The sequence below is a fragment of the Brassica oleracea genome, chromosome C2 (genome assembly GCF_000695525.1).
Source record: "Brassica oleracea var. oleracea cultivar TO1000 chromosome C2, BOL, whole genome shotgun sequence".
Classification (NCBI taxonomy): Eukaryota; Viridiplantae; Streptophyta; class Magnoliopsida; order Brassicales; family Brassicaceae; genus Brassica; species Brassica oleracea.
The window spans coordinates 11,190,206-11,213,890 of record NC_027749.1 but is presented as its reverse complement, the minus strand read 5'-3'; the positions used below and the strand labels follow the sequence as shown (position 1 = coordinate 11,213,890).

Below are 23,685 nucleotides of genomic sequence, written 5' to 3'. Positions count from 1 at the left end.
ATTAAAAAAACATATGATTTTGTATATGTTCAAAACAAAAACACACTTACCTATACACCTAACTATTTTTCAACCAATAAAAAAATAAAATAGAAAATCTTATTAATAAATTTTGCATTGAAACTCTAAAAGGACATTTATTTCGAAATGATTTTTTTTCCAAACAACGACAATTAAATTGAAACGGAGAGAGTAGTCATGAACCATCGATTTAGTTATTATAGTTCAATATGAATTTGTGATTTGAACTATGGATGCCACGTCACAAATATGTTGGCTAAAGACACCGAAGTTGACAAGAATATAAATCTGAACACAGTGTTCCTTCATTTCTTAATATAGAAAATGTAGTTAATATTCATTTTCTGGTCACGGAAAGTTAGTATATCTTATTTCCGTTTTTCTCTCGCACAACAAAATAAAGTAAAATAAATATTTAAAATATAACTCAAAACGTGGTCAGCAAGACATCTTCTCTATATTAATAACGGAAGAAGAGACTACGGATTCTTTGACCAAAAAAAAAAAAGAAGAAGAGACTACGGATTCTTAATTAAATATCAAAGGCTTTCTTTCTTTTTTCGTAAAGACTATTAATGTCTCTGCTTCTCAGAAGGTTATGGAAGCTCTGCCATGGGAAACCTGCAGGGGCGGTGGTGAAAAGATCATCACTTCTTCTTAGCTCTAATAGCTACTCATCTTCTTCCTTGCTTCAGACCCCTCCTTGCTTCGTCCTCACAGTTGCTCCTTGTGGAGAGGATCTTGGAAAACTTGTGATTGTTAAGGCTAATGAGTTTTGCATCACTGACTTGGAAAAGAAGGTACCTCTGGATCTGGTGGATACAGATGAAATGCTAATGGTCGGGGCATCTAATGGCTGGGTAGCTACTTTGAAGGACGACGGCATAGTGCGTCTCCAAGATGATCTAAACCCTTTTGCATCTGATACAAACCCTAAACGCATTCCCCTGCCTCCTCTTGTCACTCTTCCTCGCTGCCAAACCCAAATGGTCACCAACATGGCGATGTCCTCGTCTTCTCCCGAGGACATGGACTGTGTTGTCTCTCTCAAGTTCTTTGGACCTCAGCTGAGCTTTTGCAGACCAGGAGGTAAACCCGAGTGGACCAACATCAGAATCGCAAACCCCTGCTTCTACTCATCCCCTGTCGTGTTTTCCAAGAAACACGGCATGTTTCGCATTCTCGCGTCTGGTGGATACCTTATTGGATCGTGGGATGCCCGCACAGACAAGAAGAGCAAACCCAAGTTCCAGAGGTTGCGGTTTCGAAACGTTCCCAACCTGAGCAAGACCAAACGTGAGCTTTTGAGTTCGTGTTGCACGAGCGAGCACTTGGTGGAGTCAGGAACCACCGGTGAAACTTTCTTGGTTAAGCTGTACAGGAGGCCTAGGGCTAGCGGTTCAGAGAAAATGCAAACCAAAGCTTTGATGGTGTTCAAGATTGACGATGAAGGTAACGCAGTTTACACTCAAGACATTGGAGATCTCTGCATTTTCCTCTCAAAGTCTGAACCTTTCTGTGTCCCTGCTAGCTCCTTCCCTGGCATGACCTCTAACCGGGTCGCCTTCTTGGATTTTGACGAGAACGTTTATATTAGTGTGCCCTGTTCCAATATCATTGGTGGCAATTGTCCTTACGTAGCCCCTTACCATATTCCACCTCAAAATATAGTCTAATACTAGGTTGAGTAATCATGATCAGTAAGATCAGAGTGTATGTAGTCCAATCTGTCTTTTGTATCATGAGTGGCCAGATCAAAGCTTACACGTTTTGCTTTGCCATATATGCAATCTTCACACATCTCAAGTGTAGATATCTTCTTCCTGTCTAGGATGCCTTTCTTTACCAAGATCTCCATGTTTCTCTGGCTCATGTGACCCAAACGCCTATGCCACAGTGTTGTATCGTCTGATCTCTTCTCCACTGCAAGTAGCTGACCTCTCTCTGACTTTCCTTGTAGAATGTAGAGCTTCTCATATCTCCAAGTTCTCCATGGAGAAATGCTGTCTTGACATCCAGTTGTTCAAGCTCAAAGTCCTCTTCAACAACAATAGCCAACAAGATCCTTATAGACACATGTTTAACTACTGGTGCAAAAATTTCGGTGTAATCAATCCCCTCTCTTTGGGAATATCCCTTAGCAACAAGTCTTGACTTGTGCCTTGGTCTTTCTACTCCAGGAATTCCAGGCTTACGCTTGTAAATCCATTTGCAACCGATCAATCTCTGACCTTTTGGTCTCTTGACGATGGTCCAGGTGTGATTCTTGACCAAGGAATCCATCTCTTCATTCATACCTCCTTTCCAGAGTTCCCAATCATCATCTTGACGAGCTTCCAAGTAACATGAGGGTTCCAGCTTATCTCCATCCACTGTAGTAGCTAAAGCTTCAGCAAAGAAGTCTTCTTCTTCCTCGTCACTGGTTTCCTCACTCAGATATCCTTCAATATCATAATGTCTTGGCGCCCTTATTGGCCTTCTCTCCCTATCACGTGCCAAGTGATAACTTTTAGGTGATTCAAGTGAGCTTTCTCCTGATGTGTCTTCTTCAACTTCTTGAGGCACAACCCGAACAGGTGATTGATCTCTCTGTGATACAGTTTCTTCCGAGAGATCTCCACCCAAACTTAAATCTCCTTCTTCTTCCAAATCTAGATCCAACAATGTTCTTGATGATTCCTCTGTCATTACTTCTTAATTCTTCAGTGTGATGTCCTTGTAAACAGCATTCTCTTGAAACTGAACGTTCCTACTGATTACACATTTCTTCTCGTTGATCAACCACACCTTGTACCCTTTTACTCCGGTTGGATAACCTAACAGCACTCCTTTCTTAGCTCTTGGTACGAGCTTCCCTTCATCTGAATGTACAAAAGCCAAGCAGCCAAACCTCTTCAGATAACTGTATGCTGGTTGCTTACCATTCCATCTCTTGTCTGGAATCTCAGACTTCAGAACAGATGAGGGAGTCTTGTTGATCAGATTAACTGTCGTCTGTGTGGCCTCAGCCCAGAACATCTTTGGCAAGCCTGAGTCACTTAACATGCTTCTTACCTTCTCCATGATGGTTCGATTCATGCGCTCAGCAACACCGTTTTGTTGCGGCGTGTAAGAACAGGTTCGATGTCTGACAATTCCTTTGCTCTTACAGTAATCATCAAACTGATGGTTGCAGAACTCTAACCCGTTGTCAGTGCGCAGAACCTTCACCTTCCTTTCAATCTGAGTCTCCACCATGATGTTCCACTCCACAAAAGTTTCAAATGCCTCATCTTTACGTTTGAGAAAATAGACCCACGTCTTCCTTGAGTAATCATCTATGAAGGAGATGAAATACTGACATTTTCCTAGAGACAAAGGAACAGATGGAGCTCCCCATAGATCAGAGTGTATGTAGTCCAATCTGTCTTTTGTATCATGAGTGGCCAGATCAAAGCTTACACGTTTTGCTTTGCCATATATGCAATCTTCACACATCTCAAGTGTAGATATCTTCTTCCTGTCTAGGATGCCTTTCTTTACCAAGATCTCCATGTTTCTCTGGCTCATGTGACCCAAACGCCTATGCCACAGTGTTGTATTGTCTGATATCTTCTACACTGCAAGTAGTTGACCTCTCTCTGACTTTCCTTGTAGAATGTAGAGCTTCTCATATCTCTTTCCTGTCAGTAGAGTGATGCCTTTCTGTTTCACCAGCAGTGTACCATTATTTGATTCAAAACTGCATCCTTGTTCCTCTAGAGTACCCATAGATAACAAGTTTCTGTCCATATCCGGAATGTACCTCACTCTAGTAAGCAGTACTGAGGAGCCATCTTCATTTCTAATCCTGATGTTTCCGATTCCTTGGACCTTTGATGTAGTTTTGTTTCCCATCCTTACCGAGCCTCCAGCATCTTCACTCAGAGTCTCAAACCATTCTCTTTTATGAGACATATGGTAGCTGCAACCAGTATCCATGATCCATACATCTTCTAGACTTACATCTTTAGAGTATAGAGCTTCTGTTACATACAGCCCAACAGCATAAGTATGATTTCGCTGTACCATTGCTGCCTCTCCTTGATTTCTGCTTGTGGTGGCTTGGTCCTTGTTCTTGTTGAACGGTTTGTTCTTGGTTGGACAGGTATTCTTGAAGTGACCTTCCTCTCCACAGTTCCAACAGACCTTCTTGTTCTTAGATTTGGACCGAGCTTTGTTCTGCTTTGAGGATCTTTCTCTGCGTTCACCTCTTCCTCTTTGCTCTCCTTTGTCCCTGACATACAGACCTTCTCCTTGGCTTTGACTTTTGGAACTCTTTGAGCTGGTTCCAAACTCCAAGTCCTTTGAGTAAATAGCAGCAACAACTTCATCTAGAGTTAGTGTTGTTCGGCTTGAACCATACTTCAATGTATCTCTTAGTTGGTCAAACTGTCGAGGTAGAGACATTAGTAAAAGGATTGCTTGATCCTCGTCAGACACCATCACATCTGCATCTTCAAGATCAGCTATGAGATGCAGAAAGTCATCTATATTCGCTTCAGTGGATAGGCTTTCTGACATCCTGTAGCTGTAGAGTCTCTGTTTAAGGTAGATGCGGTTTGGTAAGGCTTTAGCTAGATAGAGTTTATCCAAGGCTTTGATCATCCCTGCAGCGGTCTCTTCCTTCCTGATCTTCCTCAAAACTCTATCAGTGACACTGAGGACGATAGTGCCTCTTGCCTTCTTCCGTTTTTCAGCCAAAGATTCTTCCTTTTCCTTAGCTTCTTTGCTGTCACCTTCAGCTTCATCCAGATCTGAACTTTTTCCTTTTGAGCTCTCCTTTTCTTCCAAGACTTTGCTCAAACCTATCAGATCCAGATGCGCCAGCAGCTTGTCCTTCCATAGTGTGTAGTCGCTGTGTCCATCAAACTTCTCAAGGTCCACTCTTGTAGACGTCGTCATGGTTCAAGAGTCAGTATGACTGCTTAACACCACGAGGTAAGCACAACCTTGCTCTGATACCACTTTGTCGTGATTACGTGAACCAAAAGGCAACTCCTTTTCTCCTGCTTCAATCACAAACAAACCAAGATGGAGCTCAGAGAACGTTCAGACAAGCACACTCTCGGACAGATGAGAAAGACAGTAAGTCAAGCTTGAAGAAGCATGACTTAACAAGAACACAAAAGGAGCACACAGCAACGTTTATCCAGTTCGTGCCTGTTAACTAAGGTCACTACGTCTGGCCGGGATCTTTTGTCCCGGAATCCACTAGACTCCAGAGTTACAAGAGTTACAAAGAAAACACGAATCAAAAGAATCTTACAAAGTCTTTCTCTCTGTTTTCTTTCTCTACTCTGATGTATACAAGAACTCTCACTCAGCTTACACAGAAATAAAAGCTCTTTACTTTCTTGCTGCCTCCACTCGTTTTCTCTTCAAAGTGTTGTTTTCTATCTTGCATCCTTCTGCTACTTATAACAGCTCAGACCAAAACCTAGTTCCCTTGACAGCTTCCACGAATTCTCTTATTTGCCCTTGTACTATCTGTATCAAACAGGGCCCTTGTTTGATACAAGACAAACGACTCATGCTCCTTCGGTGTTGGAACAAATATAGAAAATGTGGTCCTGCAAGGATAGTCACGTGAGCTGTCTCCTTAGCTGTAGTTTGCTTTATCACCAAGTTGCTTTTCAAACTCTTCTTTCTTAGTCGACCGTTGCTACTAAAACCAACACATAGTCTGCCATGAAAGGGTGAAATGAAGGTGGCTCTTTTTGGAGAATGTTCTCCAGGTTTTAAGTCAGTGAACAGAGTTAGTTGAATCAGCCAATCCACAAGTTTCTCTGACTGAAGAGTATAAGAGGAGCTAAACCAATCTGACCACCTCCATGTATTTGATGACAGGATGTGTTGGGTCTATGTTCTTGTAAGATTTGTGTATGCCTTAATCTTACTGGAAAGAAGATCCACCACTCTGAGAAACGAGATAGAACCCTAGTTTTCACACTTATATATTCATCTCTTTTATATTAACTGACACTTTAGCATTTTTTTTTTACTACATAAAAAATGTCATTCTACAATTTCAATGCAATTTATATATACTTTTAGCTCAAAATTAATTATAAAATGTATTGATCTTATAAATAAACTTATTTATCTAAAATGTTATTGGTTAAATAGATAACATTAATGAAAATATAAATGATTTTCAATCAGTTTCTTAATATGCGTGAAAAATGTGTAAGCGAGACTCTTTGTGAAACAGACAAAACATATGTTAAGAGTGTATATAGTATTACATTCGTTTCATTTTAATTGTCGTTATAGGTTTATGCACACATATTAAAAAAACATATGATTTTGTATATGTTCAAAACAAAAACACACTTACCTATACACCTAACTATTTTTCAACCAATAAAAAAATAAAATAGAAAATCTTATTAATAAATTTTGCATTGAAACTCTAAAAGGACATTTATTTCGAAATGATTTTTTTTCCAAACAACGACAATTAAATTGAAACGGAGAGAGTAGTCATGAACCATCGATTTAGTTATTATAGTTCAATATGAATTTGTGATTTGAACTATGGATGCCACGTCACAAATATGTTGGCTAAAGACACCGAAGTTGACAAGAATATAAATCTGAACACAGTGTTCCTTCATTTCTTAATATAGAAAATGTAGTTAATATTCATTTTCTGGTCACGGAAAGTTAGTATATCTTATTTCCGTTTTTCTCTCGCACAACAAAATAAAGTAAAATAAATATTTAAAATATAACTCAAAACGTGGTCAGCAAGACATCTTCTCTATATTAATAACGGAAGAAGAGACTACGGATTCTTTGACCAAAAAAAAAAAAGAAGAAGAGACTACGGATTCTTAATTAAATATCAAAGGCTTTCTTTCTTTTTTCGTAAAGACTATTAATGTCTCTGCTTCTCAGAAGGTTATGGAAGCTCTGCCATGGGAAACCTGCAGGGGCGGTGGTGAAAAGATCATCACTTCTTCTTAGCTCTAATAGCTACTCATCTTCTTCCTTGCTTCAGACCCCTCCTTGCTTCGTCCTCACAGTTGCTCCTTGTGGAGAGGATCTTGGAAAACTTGTGATTGTTAAGGCTAATGAGTTTTGCATCACTGACTTGGAAAAGAAGGTACCTCTGGATCTGGTGGATACAGATGAAATGCTAATGGTCGGGGCATCTAATGGCTGGGTAGCTACTTTGAAGGACGACGGCATAGTGCGTCTCCAAGATGATCTAAACCCTTTTGCATCTGATACAAACCCTAAACGCATTCCCCTGCCTCCTCTTGTCACTCTTCCTCGCTGCCAAACCCAAATGGTCACCAACATGGCGATGTCCTCGTCTTCTCCCGAGGACATGGACTGTGTTGTCTCTCTCAAGTTCTTTGGACCTCAGCTGAGCTTTTGCAGACCAGGAGGTAAACCCGAGTGGACCAACATCAGAATCGCAAACCCCTGCTTCTACTCATCCCCTGTCGTGTTTTCCAAGAAACACGGCATGTTTCGCATTCTCGCGTCTGGTGGATACCTTATTGGATCGTGGGATGCCCGCACAGACAAGAAGAGCAAACCCAAGTTCCAGAGGTTGCGGTTTCGAAACGTTCCCAACCTGAGCAAGACCAAACGTGAGCTTTTGAGTTCGTGTTGCACGAGCGAGCACTTGGTGGAGTCAGGAACCACCGGTGAAACTTTCTTGGTTAAGCTGTACAGGAGGCCTAGGGCTAGCGGTTCAGAGAAAATGCAAACCAAAGCTTTGATGGTGTTCAAGATTGACGATGAAGGTAACGCAGTTTACACTCAAGACATTGGAGATCTCTGCATTTTCCTCTCAAAGTCTGAACCTTTCTGTGTCCCTGCTAGCTCCTTCCCTGGCATGACCTCTAACCGGGTCGCCTTCTTGGATTTTGACGAGAACGTTTATATTAGTGTGCCCTGTTCCAATATCATTGGTGGCAATTGTCCTTACGTAGCCCCTTACCATATTCCACCTCAAAATATAGTCTAATACTAGGTTGAGTAATCATGATCAGTAATCATGTTACCTCAAAATATATTGCTGTTTTTTGTTATCACATTTCATGCTGCATGTGTTCCTTCACTATAAACTAGTTAATGTTGGTGTTGACTCTTTTGACTTAGTTAAGAATTTTATTCAACTTCTTATCCTCGGTCTTTATTTTTCATATGCTAGTTCATGAGACTTGCATGATGTAAGATCATTGAAATTGTTTAGTGTGATTGCTATTCCAACAAGCTCCAATAATTGTTTAATGTGAGGATTGGAAGAAACAATGAAAAGTGAACACAACAAACGAATGGAAGAGAAAGAGATATATAGAGAGAATAAATAAAGAATTGAGTTTTCTTCACCGACTGTTATATTATGTTGATTTTTTGCAAAATGAGATCATCAATTTGTAGCCTGCATATAACGATTACTTAAGAACTAAAACGTTTATACTCCAAAAGTGCATGACCACTTACCTAATTTCAGAGACATGATAACCATTTACCTAAATATGATTATTGTTATGTAAACTCACCCAATGAACTAAAAAATTAATTTAAATTGGTTTTATTTGATTGGCTTACTAATATTTATATTTATATTTATATAAGACTTGTTGCTAACGACTCTATTCTTCATTGATATACAGAGAATAGAAACTGTGTTTACTAAATTATTTTTAATATATATTTAACAATTCCATTTCTCTCTTGGATATAGACGCTTTACTATGTAGTTGCTCAAAAAAAAAAAGACCTTTACTATGTATCATTGTTGTACATTTGACATGTTGTCCACAATGAGATGGAGTACTGGAAACATATAAGATCAGCTTAATATAGTCACTGTTTTACCCCAAAGAGAACACACATAACAATCCCAGAGAGAACATTACAAAGCTAGTTGTCAACTGGTGGAAAATAATAAGGGGAATAAAATGTACCACTTGCAGTAGCGATGGAGATGTCACCTACATCATAACCTACGATTTCATCAACATCGAGGATGTGAATGTAGTTACGACGCAAACCAGGAAAGGAAGTAGAAGGGACACAGAAAGGTTCAGACTTTGAGAGGAACATGGTGACATCTCCCATGTCTTGAGTGTAGACCGGGGTTCCTTCATTGTCTAGCTTGTACACTATCAAAAACTCTCTTCTCATTCTAGCGACACCTTCTTTAACAATTCTCTTCTTCTTGTACTGCTCAACCAAGAAAGTCTCACCAGTTGGTGACTCCACCAAGTGCTCGCTCTTGCAGAACGAATCCAAAAAATCCCGTTCAGCCGCGCGCTCTGAAGCATATCGTTTCCTTCCTCCTCCTCGTCTAACCTGAACAACTTTAGAGCTTTCCTTCTCATTGTGGCTACGCCACTTTTGGTCATCTCGATTGTCTTCTTGCACCATCTGACCATAAAGTGCTCCCTCTTGCTGAACAAACCACATGAAGCGATGAGGTGGTCTTCACATCCAAGAATACGAAACACCTTGTCTTTCTTGGAAAACATGAGACGGGAGGAGTGGAAGCAAGGGTTCTCGAGCTTGACGCTGGTCCCCTCTGGTTTACTCTCAGCTGGCCTGCAAAAGCTGAGCTGAGGTCCCAAGAACTTGACACCCACGACACAGTCCTCGTCATCCTCTGGAGAAGATGAGGACATTGTGATACAGCGAAACTCAATGATCAATATAGATTTCGTATAACTCGATCCAAAGTAAGAATTACAAAGAATCGATCTCACCACGCCAAGAGCTTACAAGTAGAAACAGCTCAATAACGATGATAAGAAAATCTCACAAACTCTCAGAGAAAAGACTCAAGAAAAGTTCACTCAAAATATCTGATAATCTCCAAATGATTCCTCTTCGCCACTCTTTATTCTTCTTCTTCCTCGTTTCTGTAACCAACTCCAACCGAATCTTCAACAACTCCAATCTCCCCCCTACACGTGTCCTCGTCTTTAGTCTTCTTATTAGTTAACACGTGTCCTCTTCTTTTCCTATATCACATTGACACGTTGGTGATGATTTTGGTTTGGCAGTGTGGCAGAGTCACAAGAGGAGGCAGTGGGATGCGTTTCGGATTTGTATCCGATACATACGGGTTTAGATCATCTTGGAGACGAAGGATGCCGTCGTCCTTTAGAGTAGCTACCCACCCATGAGATGCCCCGATCGTTTTGCGTTTTATCATCATTATGAATGTGAGGATACACCAAGTTCATCGGTACCCTCTTGTCCAGATCAGTCAAGCCACGTTGATTAGCATAGCAAACTGTGAGTCTTGCAGCGATGACAAAACCAGGAGGGCTTTGCCGCAAGGAAGTTGAGAAGCCGTTAAAGAGAAGTAGAGAAACAGAGGAGGATCTTCCCACCCCAATGCGGAGCCGGCTGAGAAACAGAGACATGAGAATTCTTTAAGCAAAAAGCTGAGAGAGATTAAGAGAATTGATGATGTTCAATCTTCTCCACCTAAAATCTTTACTATTTATTTTTATTTATTACTCTTTGCTTCATGAATAGGGTTTAAATTAATATGAACCTTAAGCCTGTCAGATAATCCAAAGAAAAAAAGTTTAGACCATGGAGAAGTTTCAAACTCGTGTGAACCAAAAGGATAATAATTGGTTAAATCTATATACTATTATTTTCTAAATAATTTTTTTTAGCTTTCGAGCTCCCACTTTAAGAATTAGAGCGGTTAACATCGCTTATACCTTTAATGAATAAATTACATAATTTGTCAAAATAACAACGAATTTAAAATCTGTTGATTAGATAAATGATTAAAATTAATTATAATAAAAATTATCAAAAATCTAAAATATGTATTTTAAAATAAAAAGATAATGTGTGGCCTAAACACCTAGTATATATTATACTTATCAACATTATTGAACATGTGTCTTTAAAATTTCTTAATGCGTTAATTGATACATTACATATTGTGTTGTTAATATGAAATTCCTTTTAATTATATAAGAATTGAATATATTTATTAAGGTTAACATTGATTTTAACCGGTCTCACTTTTAAGCGAGAGTTCCGTTCCGAAAAATCACTTTGCAAAAAATAGTGTATATATTATATACATATATAACTACAGATCAATAATGATTTGCACGAGTGCGCGGACCCGATTCTAGTTTCAATTATTCGTGATTAAGATTATGGATGTTTGGTGTTCCATTCGGATTCAGTTTGGTTGATTGATTTTCATATTTTGATATTATGCTCATAAATCTCATTCGGATTTACTAACTTTTGGGTCTGTAGGATTAATTCCTTCTAGGTCTGATTCGAAACGGGTTATAACCAATACCAATCGCACAAAAATCTTTAAAAAAACTAAAAAAAACTGACCAAAATACTCAAAATATATAAATTATTCAAATATATAATTTAAAACTAATTAAGCTACTAACCTAACTAAAATGTTCAAAATAACAAGTAAAAACTACAAAATCCTTAAGATTTCTAAGTTACCTTAAAATATATAAGATTAACATATCTAATTAATTTCAGATATTTTTTTTATCCTGGTTCAACTTTCGGTTTGATTGTACCCGAACTTGAAAGTATATAGGTCATAAAAATCGTTTGGATATTTTTTAGGGACTTTTGCCGATAAGGAACAAAAGAAGTGATAAGGAACAAAAGAACTATACTTTTGTCCCCTTAGAATAAAAAACCCAATCTTTGTCCTCTTAGAACAAAAAAAATATGAAAAACCTGTTTTGTCCTTTTTAGTAAAATACAGTTAATAGTAAGAAGTAAAAACGAAACATAAGCAGTAAAAACAAAAAAAACCTTTCTTCGTCTCCGACTCCCGTTTCTAAAAGCAGAGGCGATTTCATTTCGCCGCCGTCGACACTTTTTTTCTCTTGGCCGTCTATGTTTGTCGGAGTGGTGAGTAGATGCTATTGATCAACTTGCCTATCACTGGTGATGATAACATGTGGTGAGTAGATGCTATTGATCAAATTGGAAGGTAAATAACCCAGCTCTATATTGACCATGTTTACATCAATTACAAAGTCTTCACACACCATAACCTTTAGGTTTTCAAAGCTTGAACTTGTGTCTAAAGTAAGTAACCTGCCTCCTTTTTCTTCATCAACAAGAAATCCCCATCCATTGTCCATCGACGATTTCCACAAACCACATGAAGCATAGATGTTAATCTTTGTATTTTAGAATAACAATAGTTTGGAAGAACTAAAAAATGAAGAAGAACTTCCACGTTTAATTTCAGAAATCGTGTTATGTTGAAGAAGAAGACTAGATTTTAGGGAAAAAATTAAAAAAGGAAATAAAAAATATTTAAAAGATTTATTGAATATTTCCTAACCGTTTTTGGCTAGATTTTCGGATTTTGTAATTTTATTAGGTAGAATTTGCATTCTATCTGTTTAGAAATTAGAAGGTCTGGTAAAATATTGTATACCACCAATGTAGACTAAAAGACAATTCGAATAATGCATTTCCTACCTTAGTAGATTAATTAATTTTTATAGCGCATCAAATCTACCGGTTATGTAGAGCATAGAGGGAATGAAGATTTTATATTCTTCCCTAGTAGTTGTTAATGTTTTCGGTGTATTGCGCATTCTACGGTTGGTAGATCACAATGTATTGGTTAGATTATACATTCTAAACCTCCGTAGATGGTAGATCTAATTTTCTAACACCTTTACCCCATTTTTGAAATTACTATTCAAACATTTTTTGAATCCAAATATATTTTTCTTATAAGCAGTTGTTTATCTACATCAAATATACTATTTTCCAGATTTTTTTGCATTCTAAAAAAATTGATATGAATTTTTATATACAAAAAAGGTAGTGAATGTCCAAAAGTGACAAAAATTGATTTTATTATAAGGGGACAATACTTTAGTTCAGTTGTTCTATATTGTCAATTTTCCCTTTTTAATAGCGTTTCTTTGGATTTCGGATCATTTTGGTTAGGGTTAAGGTTGGAACTTGGACTTAGGGTAAAGCACCCATGCCTCATTACTACTTAATCTCAAAAAGGCTTCTTTGCATACAAATTTCATGATCAAGAGGTCATTTCAGTGGGTATAATTAACAAAGTCGAACAATATGATTGCTAAACTAATTAAATTCATAGTCAAAAGAGTCCAATAACGATTTTTCTTCTTCAATTATAAAGTGAATGGAACAAATGCAGCAATACCATCTCAAACGAGATACTCTCTTCTCTTCCAAAACTTAAAACAACAATAATCTTTTACACCAGTGCAATCTGCATTTTAACCGTGAAGGATAATTCCAACTTCAATTCCCAACTAGTTTACTATATTTTGAGGTGGGATATAGTAAGGAGCGTGGTTTTTAATTTAGAGATGGCAATTGGGTCTTCCCGTCCCATCCCGTCCCGCCCCGCCGCGGTCTTCAGTTCAAACGGGTCTCAGCTGGACAGTCCCGCGCGGGATGCAGTCTTGTCGAGGGCTGACCAATCCCGACCCGCATGGTACATGGGCCTAAGCGGGTTGGCCCGCGGGACGTCGGTTCATCATACCTGCATACACCAAAACAACATGATCAGACATAACTCACTTACGTTTGGACACAGAAACAAAAATCAAAATATACATCTAAACTCTTGTTCGGTTACCAAAACTAGTTTTGTCATTAGCTCTAAACATTTGGACACAGAAACAAAAATCAAAATATACATCTAAACTCTTGTTCGGTTACCAAAACTAGTTTTGTCATTAGCTCTAAACATTTGGACACAGAAACTCTTGTCATCAAAATAGAAATTTAAAGTATAAACGCCTGGACAAAGAAGTCATTACTAGTCATTAGAAAAACTGGTTTGTTCAAAATCTTTGGATTGTTACAAACACTTGTGTTTAACTCAAGTTTTTTGCGCTGTAATCATTGTTAGAAGCATTGTCATTTGTCTTAACCACTAACAGAAAAAAGACTTAACAACTAAAACAGAAAAAAGACTTAAACTTATAAGTCACTTAATAACTAAAATAGAAAACCAGAACCATGTGTATTATCAAGCAACTGAAGATGTGAAAACAGAATAAAACCTAAACAACCTGACAATACAATCTTGAGTTCGAGTCATCAAGACAAAACAAAACAAGAAAACAATGCATTGATCTGGACAGAATTAGAAACACATAATCAAGAAACATAGCAACATCTTGCTTGCTTCTCAAGTTTCTTAACAGACCAGATGCCGCAAACGTATATGAGTTTCTTGTCTGTTATATAGACGATTGACACAGACCATAATAAGCTGTCATTGTTTTTAGATAACTAGATTTGTGAGAGTTGCGTTCATTGACTAACAAAGCAAGCAACATATGATTCTTCGAAGAGCGCTGAGTGTTTTGAAGTAACAATGGAAAATCCAAATTTGACATGATGAGAACAAACAACAATATTCTTGTTCACGCAAACATCGCAAAACAAGCTCCATATATTCTCGATAAGAATCAAGAACATTTTAAACGTTTGTCTTGATGAGAACAAACAAGAACAACTACAGACAAACATTGATTTGATGACAACAAACAAGAACAACTAAAATAATCCATATATTGTCGATAAGAAGCTGTTTGATAAGAGACAACAATGAGACAGAACAACTTACATGATTGGTCAATGTGTAGTCGCTTGATAAGAGACAAAAGAGACCCAATATCTTGTTCTTCTTTCACTAAAGATCATGTAATTGACAATAAAGAGTTAGACCCAAAATTTTTATCTTTCCTTACAAATTAAATCACAGTAATGAGCAAAAGAACATGTAATCGAAAACTTTATCCTTACCTGAATTCATTGATGTTCATCAGCAACTTCAAAAGGCCCATAGTTCTTGAATAGTGGCTCAAAAGGAAAGAAAGAAGATGAAACAGAGAAGAGACTCTACATTGATCAAACGAGAAGATGAAGAACATGCATGGAGAAGTTGTTTTCGTGGATCGAAGTTTTTGTGATGGATCAAAGAAGAGGAGAAGCCATAAGAGATTGGCTTTCTAATCGTCATTTCTCTCAGGTTATTTTTTCGGTGAGAGCTTGAAGACTCAAAGTGACGACGTCTGTGCAGATCCCGCGCGTCCCGCGGTACACACCGAGCCCATCCCGCTTCTGGCCCAAATCCGCACAAGTTCAACCCGCGAGGCCCGCTAAAAAATTGGGCCTGAATCTTAGTGACCAATCCCGCCCCGCAACAAGTCCTAATGGGCCCGCGGGCAAGTTCATGAATTGCCACCTCTAGTTTTTATCAGTTGAAACAAAGAAGGGGAAACCATCCACCAGAAGACACATGCGGTTTCTTCGAAATCCAAGATGTGAACCCTGTTAGGCTTAAAACCAGGAAAGGAAGTAGAAGGGATACAGAAAGGTTCAGACTTTGAGAGGAACATGGTCAGATCTCCCATGTCTTCAGTGTAAAGAGCGTTTCCTTCATCATCTAGCTTGAACACCATTAAATATTCTGTTTTCATTCTAGCAACACCTTCGGCTGTCTTCCTGTACTGCTTAACCAAGAAAGTCTCACCGGTGGGTGTTGATTCCACCAAGTGTTGGCTCATGCAGCATGAATCCATAAGCTCGCGTACGGGAGTGGGTAGCTTAGGAGGAAGGTTTTCAAATCCAACGCACTGCAACTTGAGTTTATCGTTAGGTTCGCAGAGATCCAATGAGCCGATGAGGTGGCCTCCAGATCCGGGAATACGAAACATGTTGTCCTTTTTGGAAAACATGACACGGGAGGAGTAGAAGCAAGGGTTTTCGATCTTGATGTTGGTCCACTCTGGTGTACTACTCTTACCGGCTGGTTTGCAAAAGCTGAATTGAGGTCCCAAGAACTTGACAGCCACGACACAGTCCTCATTATTCTCTGGAGAAGATGATGACATTGACACGTTGGTGATGATTTTGGTTTGGCAGTGAGGTAGAGTCACAAGAGGAGGTAGCGGGATGCAAATGGGATCTTCATACAGTGCATAGGGGTTTAGATCGTCATGGAGACGCAGGATTCCATCGTTCTTCAAACTAGCTACCCAACCATGAGATGCACCAATCGTTACCATAGTATCATTAAGATCATTGTGCACCAAATCCACAGACACCTTCTTTGGTAAACGAATGACGCAGCCTTTTTCTGGATTGACAATGCCAATGCTGAGTGTTCCTAGGCGATTATGATAGAAAGACTCTAATGGTAGACAAGGTCTAGCGCCGATGACGAAACATGGAGAGGTTTGCCGCAAGCTGGAAGTTTGGAGATAAGAAGAGAAACAGAGGAGGATCTTCTCACCCCAACGCGGAGCCGACTGAAAAACCGAGACATGAGAATCTTTTAAGCAAAAAGCTGAGAGAGATTGATCATGTTCCATCTTCTCTCCATTAATACACAGAAATAGCCTTGCCCAGTTGCCCCCCACGGCAAGGTTTTGGTGGGATATTTACTATTTATTACTCTTTGCTTCATGATATTAATGAATATATTTGATAGTTTATTATTGGATGTTCTTAGCTGAAAGCAAATATATTAATTAATTTACTATTGATTTTTATTGCCTTGCCCACCAATATACTGCGACAGTTCTTACAGGTAAACCTTCTCTTCTCTCTTCTCTATTATATCTTGCAAAAACTTTAAAAATATAATACTGAAATGAGTTTTCACAAAAGTCCATAGTTTCACACAATATACTTTATACAAATGCTTATTGTAAAGATCCACGCAATTGCAAAATTTATTACCAAAACTCGGTTTTATGACTTTGGCGGGAAAACTCGGTTTTCTGATTTTGACGGAAAAACTCGATTTTACTGTTTTAGCGAAAAAACTTGATTTTCCGATTTTGGCAGGAAAACTCGTTATTAAGATTTTAGCAGGAAAACTCAATTTTGTAGTTTTAGCCGGAAAACTCAATTTTGTAATTTTAGCCGGAAAACTCAAATTTTAGAAACCCTAGCTTTTTGTGACCATTGGACCGACCACGTCAACATATTCCAAATCCACTAATGCCCATTGGTCTTGTGATTCTTGTCCATTTATAATCCGCATGGACAAGTGGGTGTCACCAAAATAGATTCATTTGTATTTGCACATGGGCAACCAATGGTCAGCCCACCCATTTTACCGCTATACTGGCGATGGAGAAGGGGATGTCAGCTACATCAACACCTCCGATTTCATCAACATCTAAGATGTGAACGTAGTTGCGAAGCAAACCAGTAAAGGAACAAGTAGCGACACAGAAAGGTTCAGATTTTGAGAGGAACATGGTGACGTCTCCATTGTCTTGGACTCTTGAGTGTAAACAGCTTTTACTTCATTAGATTGTTAGGTTTTTGGTACTATGTTCATAATAATTACTATTCAGATTTTACTAATTTTTGGGACGGTTTCGTTCGAGTCTTTATGGACTCAATTCGGATCAGGTTATAATTAATGTCTAAAATCACACATAAATCTAAAAAAAAACTCTGAAAAATAATTGAACAAAAATATTTGAAATATACAAACTATTCAAAAATCTAATTTAACTAATTTCAGATATTTTTTTTATCCTATCAGATTTTGTTTTGGTTAGTCCTGTTTGGATATTTTTTATAACGGTTCGGTCATAGTGTTTTTTTTTGGTTTAGATTAATGTTGGAACTTCAGCTTAGAGAAAAAAAAAAAGCCCATGCGTAATTAGGATCTTAATCTCAACAAAGGCTTGTTTGCATACAAATTTCATGATCAGAGATCATCATTTTAGTGGGTATAATTAAAATGTTGATCAATATGATTGTTAAATTAATTAAATTCATAGTCAAAAGAGTCCAATAACGTATAAAAAGATAATGGAACAAATGCAGCAATACCAATCTCAAACGGAATACTCTCTTCTCTTCCAAAACTCAAAACAAGAATAATATTTTACACCAGTGCAATCTGCTTTTTAACCGTGGAGGATAATTTCGAGGTGGAATATAGTAAGGAGCGGGGGTTTTTTTAACTGAAGCAAAGAAGGGGCAACCATCGAGCTCCAGATTGACATATCCAAGATGTAAACCCAGTTGGGCCGAAAACCAGGAAAGGAAGTAGAAGGGATACAGAAAGGTTCAGACCTTGAGAGGAACATGGTCAGATCTCCCATGTCTTGTGTGTAAACCGCGTTTCCTTCATCATCTAGGTTGTACACCATTAAATATTCTGTTTTCATTTGAGCAACACCTTCGACGATCTTGGCTGTCTTCCTATACTGCTTAACCAAGAAAGTTTCACCGGTGGATGTTGACTCCACCAAGTGTTGGCTCATGCAGCCAGAGCCGTGCCTCAGTGTTAGATTTTGAAACATTGGCTTATGGCATCAAATTTTCTAGAAACATTTAAGGGCATATTTTTCTAGCTAGTTTCATCTATCTAAGTTCAAGTAACAAAAATATAAATGAAATACTTAAAGGTTAAAAGTTTTATGGTAGTTCGAATAAAGAAGACAAGAATACATTATATACTTATGGTTTCATACTTAAGCAACCATAATAGTATATAATCATTTAATTATCAAAATACACTAAAATAAATAAAGAACGGTTGTGTTATATAAAAAAAATTGTTTGATTTGGCTATTTTATACTTGTTAATGGGTATCACATATTATATTAATGTTCTATTTGTTCTATTTATTTTAATAGAGCTGGTTAAAAGTTTTAAATTTAATAGTTTATTCAATTTTTTTTTTTGAAAACAAAAACTAGTTTGTTTAGTAATTTAGCTTTTATTTGGTTCTACTATATGACTTAACTACGAAACATTTATAACTAACTGTACTAGTGTAGGCATTTTATTTTAATTCGCTTATGGCAGTTCAAATTGTTGGCACGGCACTGCATGCAGCATGAATCCATAAGCTCGTGTACGGGAGTGGGTAGCTTGGGAGGGTTTTCAAATCGCAGGCTCTCAAACATAAGGCGATCGCTGGGATTACAGGGGTCCCATGCACCCATGAGGTGGCCTCCGGATCCGGGAATAAGAAACAAGTTGTATTTCTTGGAAAACATGACACGGGAGGAGTAGAAGCAGGGGTAGTTTAACTTGACGTTGGTCCACTCTAGTTTACTCTTACCAGCTGGTTTGCAAAAGCTGAGCTGAGGACCCAAGAACTTGACAGCCACGACACAGTCCTCATCATCCTCCAGAGAAGATGATGACATGGACACGTTGGTGATGATTTTGGTTTGACAATGTGGCAGAGTCACAAGAGGAGGCAGTGGGATGCAAATGGGATCTTTATACAATGCATACGGGTTTTGATCGTCATGGAGACGCAGGATTCCATCGTCCTTCAGACTAGCTACCCACCCATGAGATGCCCCGATCGTTACCATAGTATCATTAAGATCATTGTGCACCAAATCCACAGACACCTTCTTTTTCAAACGAATGACGACGATTATGATGGGAAAACTCTCGACAAGGTCTTGCGGCAATGACAAAACAAGGAAAGGTTTGCCGCATGGAGGTTGAGAAGTAATGTGAAATAAAAAATATAAAATAGTATGATATATTTATTTTAACTAAAAATTAAAATGATAATCTATCCGTAATTAAATAAAAATACACTATTTTAATATTTAGTATAATGAATTTGGTTCAATACGATTCAACGTACACCAAATTTAGTGGATTGTGTAACTTTTGATCTCTCATTAGAGATAAAATTATACCAAATTTTTTTTTTTTTGAATTGAATGTTAAATTGAATTAAAAAAAAAAATACCTTGTTACATCATGTGTTACCTATTTTAGAGTTTTCTCTATCTTCTCCAAACTTTAACTACTACAATTTTATAATTATATGATAAACTCCAAAACCTCTATCTTGTCCTAAACCATAAGGTCATTCCTCCTTCATACTCCATATCTCCTTTCTGCCTAATTATAGTGAATCTATTCCTCATCTCCTTGTTGATTCTCTTAATTAGAAGCATGCTTGGTGCCGGATCTTCTCTGTGCCTTCTTCTGTTTCTTTCTCTCCATATGGCGTGAACTACTGATTGAAATACATGTCTTGTTATAAAGAGAGTAAGCTTGCTCCAGCTTGAAGCTTGTGATGTGAGCTTGAGAATGCCCTCTCATTCCAGATCACCCATCACACCTCTTGCAAGCGTTTCCCAAATCTGTAAAGAGTATGGACACTCAAAAATCAAATGCTTCCTTGTCTCCAAAGGTTCTTGACAAAACCCACAAGATACATCAGCATTTTGGTTCTAACTTCTGACCCTTTCTCCAGTAGACAGCTTCTCATGAATTTCAGTCCAAAGTATAAAATAATACCTTGGAGTTGCATATTTAAACCACACAGCATGATGCCAATCGCACAAAGGATGCTTCTCCTTTATTGCGAGCCATGTTTCTTTAGTAGAGAATACCTTTTTATACTTTCCCTTCTCATTTTTCCACATTGATATATCATCTTCCTGCTTCCAATCAGCCTTATACTTCTCAATTTCCATCTCCACTCTATTTAGAATCTGAATTCTGTGTTGTCTCTTTCTGTGATTCCAGCAAGCCGCGACATTTGCATTAGCAGGAATACCCAAATCATATTGACCTCTGCCACTGAGCATATAATGTAGACACCCAAAGGAGACCACCTCTCATACCAAAACGAAGCCTTCATACCATCCTTAACCTCCACTCCGTAAAAAGATTTTGCTATTTCTCTACACTTTAGTATCTTTCTCCACATCCAAGAACTAGTTTGCGTACTATCTTGTACCATCCATATAGATCCTTTTCTGATAAGATAGTTCTTAATCCAGTTGACCCACAGAGATTGAGATGACAGAATCCTCCAAATCAGTTTAATACAGCACACAAAATTAACTTCCTTCAGAGGCCTTATCCCCAAACCACCCTCCTGCTTTGTTTTACAAATATCTTTCCAAGCAATCTTATTCTTCCTGCCATTTAGAAATGGACCAGACCAAAGGAATGCAGAACAGATTCTTTCCACCTCTTTAATACAACCACTCGGGAGTCTAAATGCAGCCATCCAGAAATTTGTAAGACTCATAATTACAGATTTTATGAGATGTAATCTACCCGCATATGAAAGAAATCTCCCTGTCCAAGAGCTTATTCGTTTCCTAATTTTCTCTATCAGTGGCAAGTAGTCTAAGATGGTCATGCGTTTAGTGAGTAAAGGAAGGCCCAAATAACGTACCGGAAGTGCTTATGTCGCAAACTGAAAGTGGTTTTGAATGTCATCCCTCTTCTGAATTGTGTTACCCGCCATAAAAAGAATCGACTTTTCCATACTGATCTTCAAACCGCTCATTCTGTCAAACTCTTCAAACACCTTCAAGACACCTTCTATTGATTTTTTTTGTCCCATCAGCAAAAACCATTAAGTCGTCTGCGAAACAAAGGTGGGTGATATCAATATTTTTGCCCATAGGATGATACCCAATCTCTCCTTTACCAGCAGCTTCATCTATCATCTTTGATAGCACACTCATACATATAACAAATAGGCATGGGGATAACGAACAGCCCTGTCTGAGACCTCTTTTACTCTGAAAATAACCCGCCAATTCGCCGTTAACCTGAACAGAGAACAAAGACGATGTGATACACAGAGAGATCCACTTGATAAGTTTCTCAGGGAACCCCAAAGCTTGCAGAGTGTTTAACAGAAAAGGCCATTGAACTGAATCAAAAGCCTTTGATATATCAATCTGCATAGCACATCTTGGACAAATATCTTCTTTGTGATAATCCTTCACCAACTCAGATTCTAGAAGAACATTCTCAATCAGTAGTCTCTCTTTGACGAAAGCTGACTGATTTAGGGGAATACACTTCGACATAATACCTTTCAATCTATTGGTGATGATCTTAGAGATTACCTTATATAATACATTGCAACATGAGATGGGTCTATAGTCTTTCATCATTTTTGCTTCTTCCTTCTTTGGTATGAGAGCCAGAATGGTGGAGTTTAATCCCTTTGGCAAGAACCCCTTTGTAAAGAAAGATTGAATAGCAATGATTATATCTTCACCAATCACCGGCCAAGCCTCTTTAAAAAACTCTGAAGTGTATCCATCCGGCCCCAGCGATTTACTTGTAGGCATTTTGAACATCACCTCTTTGATTTCTTCTTTTGTAACTTCCCTTTCAAGTTTGGCACAATCCATTTTACTGCATTGGAACCCCAAGAGTTCTTTAAGTCTTTCCACAGTAGCTCCTTCAAACCCCTGAGGAAGCTTCTGCATAAAATCTGAGAAAAAACTCTATGCTTCTTTTTTGATCTCCTCCCCTGCAATTGCCAGAGTCCCATCTTCTCTCTGGATTTCATGTATAGCATTACGAATCTCCCTTATTTTTGCTGAGCTGTGAAAGAATTTGTTGTTCCCGTCCCCCATATCTAACCAATGGACCTTTGATTTTTGCTTGAGACACTCTTCTTCTATCTCAGCTAATCTCTCCCATTTCATATGCACAGAAGCCTCCTCTCAAATTGCTTCGCTTGTTGGGCTTTCTAATGTTTCCTTCTGCTTAGTGCAAAGAGTTTGATACGCCTCCCTGGTTCTTTTTGATAAATCTCCAAGTTTCTCCTTACTCAGAGCTCTTAGGGGTTGTTTCAGTGCTTTCAAACGTTTTGTGAGGCGAAACATTGCAGAAGTTGAGTGGAATAAAGCTTCATAATCCTTCCACTGATCCTCCATTAACATTTTGAACTCCGGCATTTTACAAATTGCATTTGTAAACTTAAATGGTCTTCTCTTCTTCTCTTTCTCAGTCTCCAAATGAGAATCATTATACAACCATTCTTCATTAACAAATACTCTGTCTAGCTTCTTACAGATCAAACCTTCTTCTCTCTTATTGCACCACGTGAAACGCGGCCCCTGATACCCCATATCTGTTAACTTGCAGTAGCGAATTATATCCTGAATATCCCTCATACCCGGTGGTAATTTTGGAGAGTCTTCAAACCCTGAGTGTTCTTCCCCATCCATAATCTCATTATAATCCCCCATTAACATCCACTTCTTGTTTCTAAACATCGGAGCATCATGATGATTTCTCATCTCTTCCCATAAACTCTTCCTCTCTTCCATGGTATTATATGCGTAAATGAACGAGCAAAAAAATTCTTCCTTACTTCCTGTAAGAAGCACTGAGCAAGTGATGATTTGAGCACTCTTATACACAGGAGTTAACCACACAGTAGATCTCCAAACAACCCATAAACGTCCTAACCGATTATATTCGTAATTCGCCATAAAATTCCACCCAGCAAACACCTCTTCTACAATCTTTCCTGCTTTCTTCTCCTTTACCCTTGTTTCTATAAGACATCCAAAATTAAATTCTTGATCACTAGCCCATTTCCTCACCACAGCATGCTTAGTTGCTTTATTGAAACCTCTCACATTCCAAAAGAACCCCACCATTGTTGATTATTTTTACGGAAACCTCTTTTCAAAGCCCCAAGATTTTTTATCTCCAGCTTGAATTGAAGTCTCTGATGATAGAACTCTGTGGTTGATCTTCGACATTCTAGGAAGCATTTGCCTTGTGTTACCTCCTTTACTTTCTTCAACTTTCTTAATCGCATCCTCTATCATTTTATTTATTGTACCTTCTTCTACAAC

General features: G+C 38.2%; 4 protein-coding genes and 1 pseudogene across 4 annotated transcripts; 2 read left to right on the top strand and 3 right to left on the bottom strand.

The window, feature by feature from the left end:
- The first annotated feature begins 596 nt into the window (after positions 1–596).
- Positions 597–1,697, top strand: LOC106323435. Its single transcript, XM_013761561.1, has one exon. The coding sequence runs from the start codon at positions 597–599 to the stop codon at positions 1,695–1,697; it is 1,101 nt and encodes a 366-aa protein (XP_013617015.1).
- A 5,228-nt stretch (positions 1,698–6,925) lies between these two features.
- Positions 6,926–8,026, top strand: LOC106323434. The gene has a single exon (XM_013761560.1). The coding sequence runs from the start codon at positions 6,926–6,928 to the stop codon at positions 8,024–8,026; it is 1,101 nt and encodes a 366-aa protein (XP_013617014.1).
- A 902-nt stretch (positions 8,027–8,928) lies between these two features.
- On the bottom strand, positions 8,929–10,433 carry LOC106323432 (annotated as a pseudogene).
- Positions 10,434–15,272: 4,839 nt separating this feature from the next.
- On the bottom strand, positions 15,273–17,312 carry LOC106323431. Its single transcript, XM_013761559.1, has 2 exons — positions 17,169–17,312; positions 15,273–16,352 (listed from the first exon to the last, which is right to left on the bottom strand). Exons 1-2 carry the CDS (start codon positions 17,310–17,312, stop codon positions 15,273–15,275), a joined length of 1,224 nt encoding a protein of 407 aa, XP_013617013.1.
- A 663-nt stretch (positions 17,313–17,975) lies between these two features.
- LOC106323430 lies at positions 17,976–22,299 on the bottom strand. The gene is made up of 4 exons (XM_013761558.1): positions 21,504–22,299; positions 21,311–21,394; positions 18,905–19,496; positions 17,976–18,330 (listed from the first exon to the last, which is right to left on the bottom strand). The coding sequence occupies exons 1-4, from the start codon at positions 22,297–22,299 to the stop codon at positions 17,976–17,978; spliced, it is 1,827 nt and encodes a 608-aa protein (XP_013617012.1).
- Positions 22,300–23,685: the final 1,386 nt, after the last annotated feature.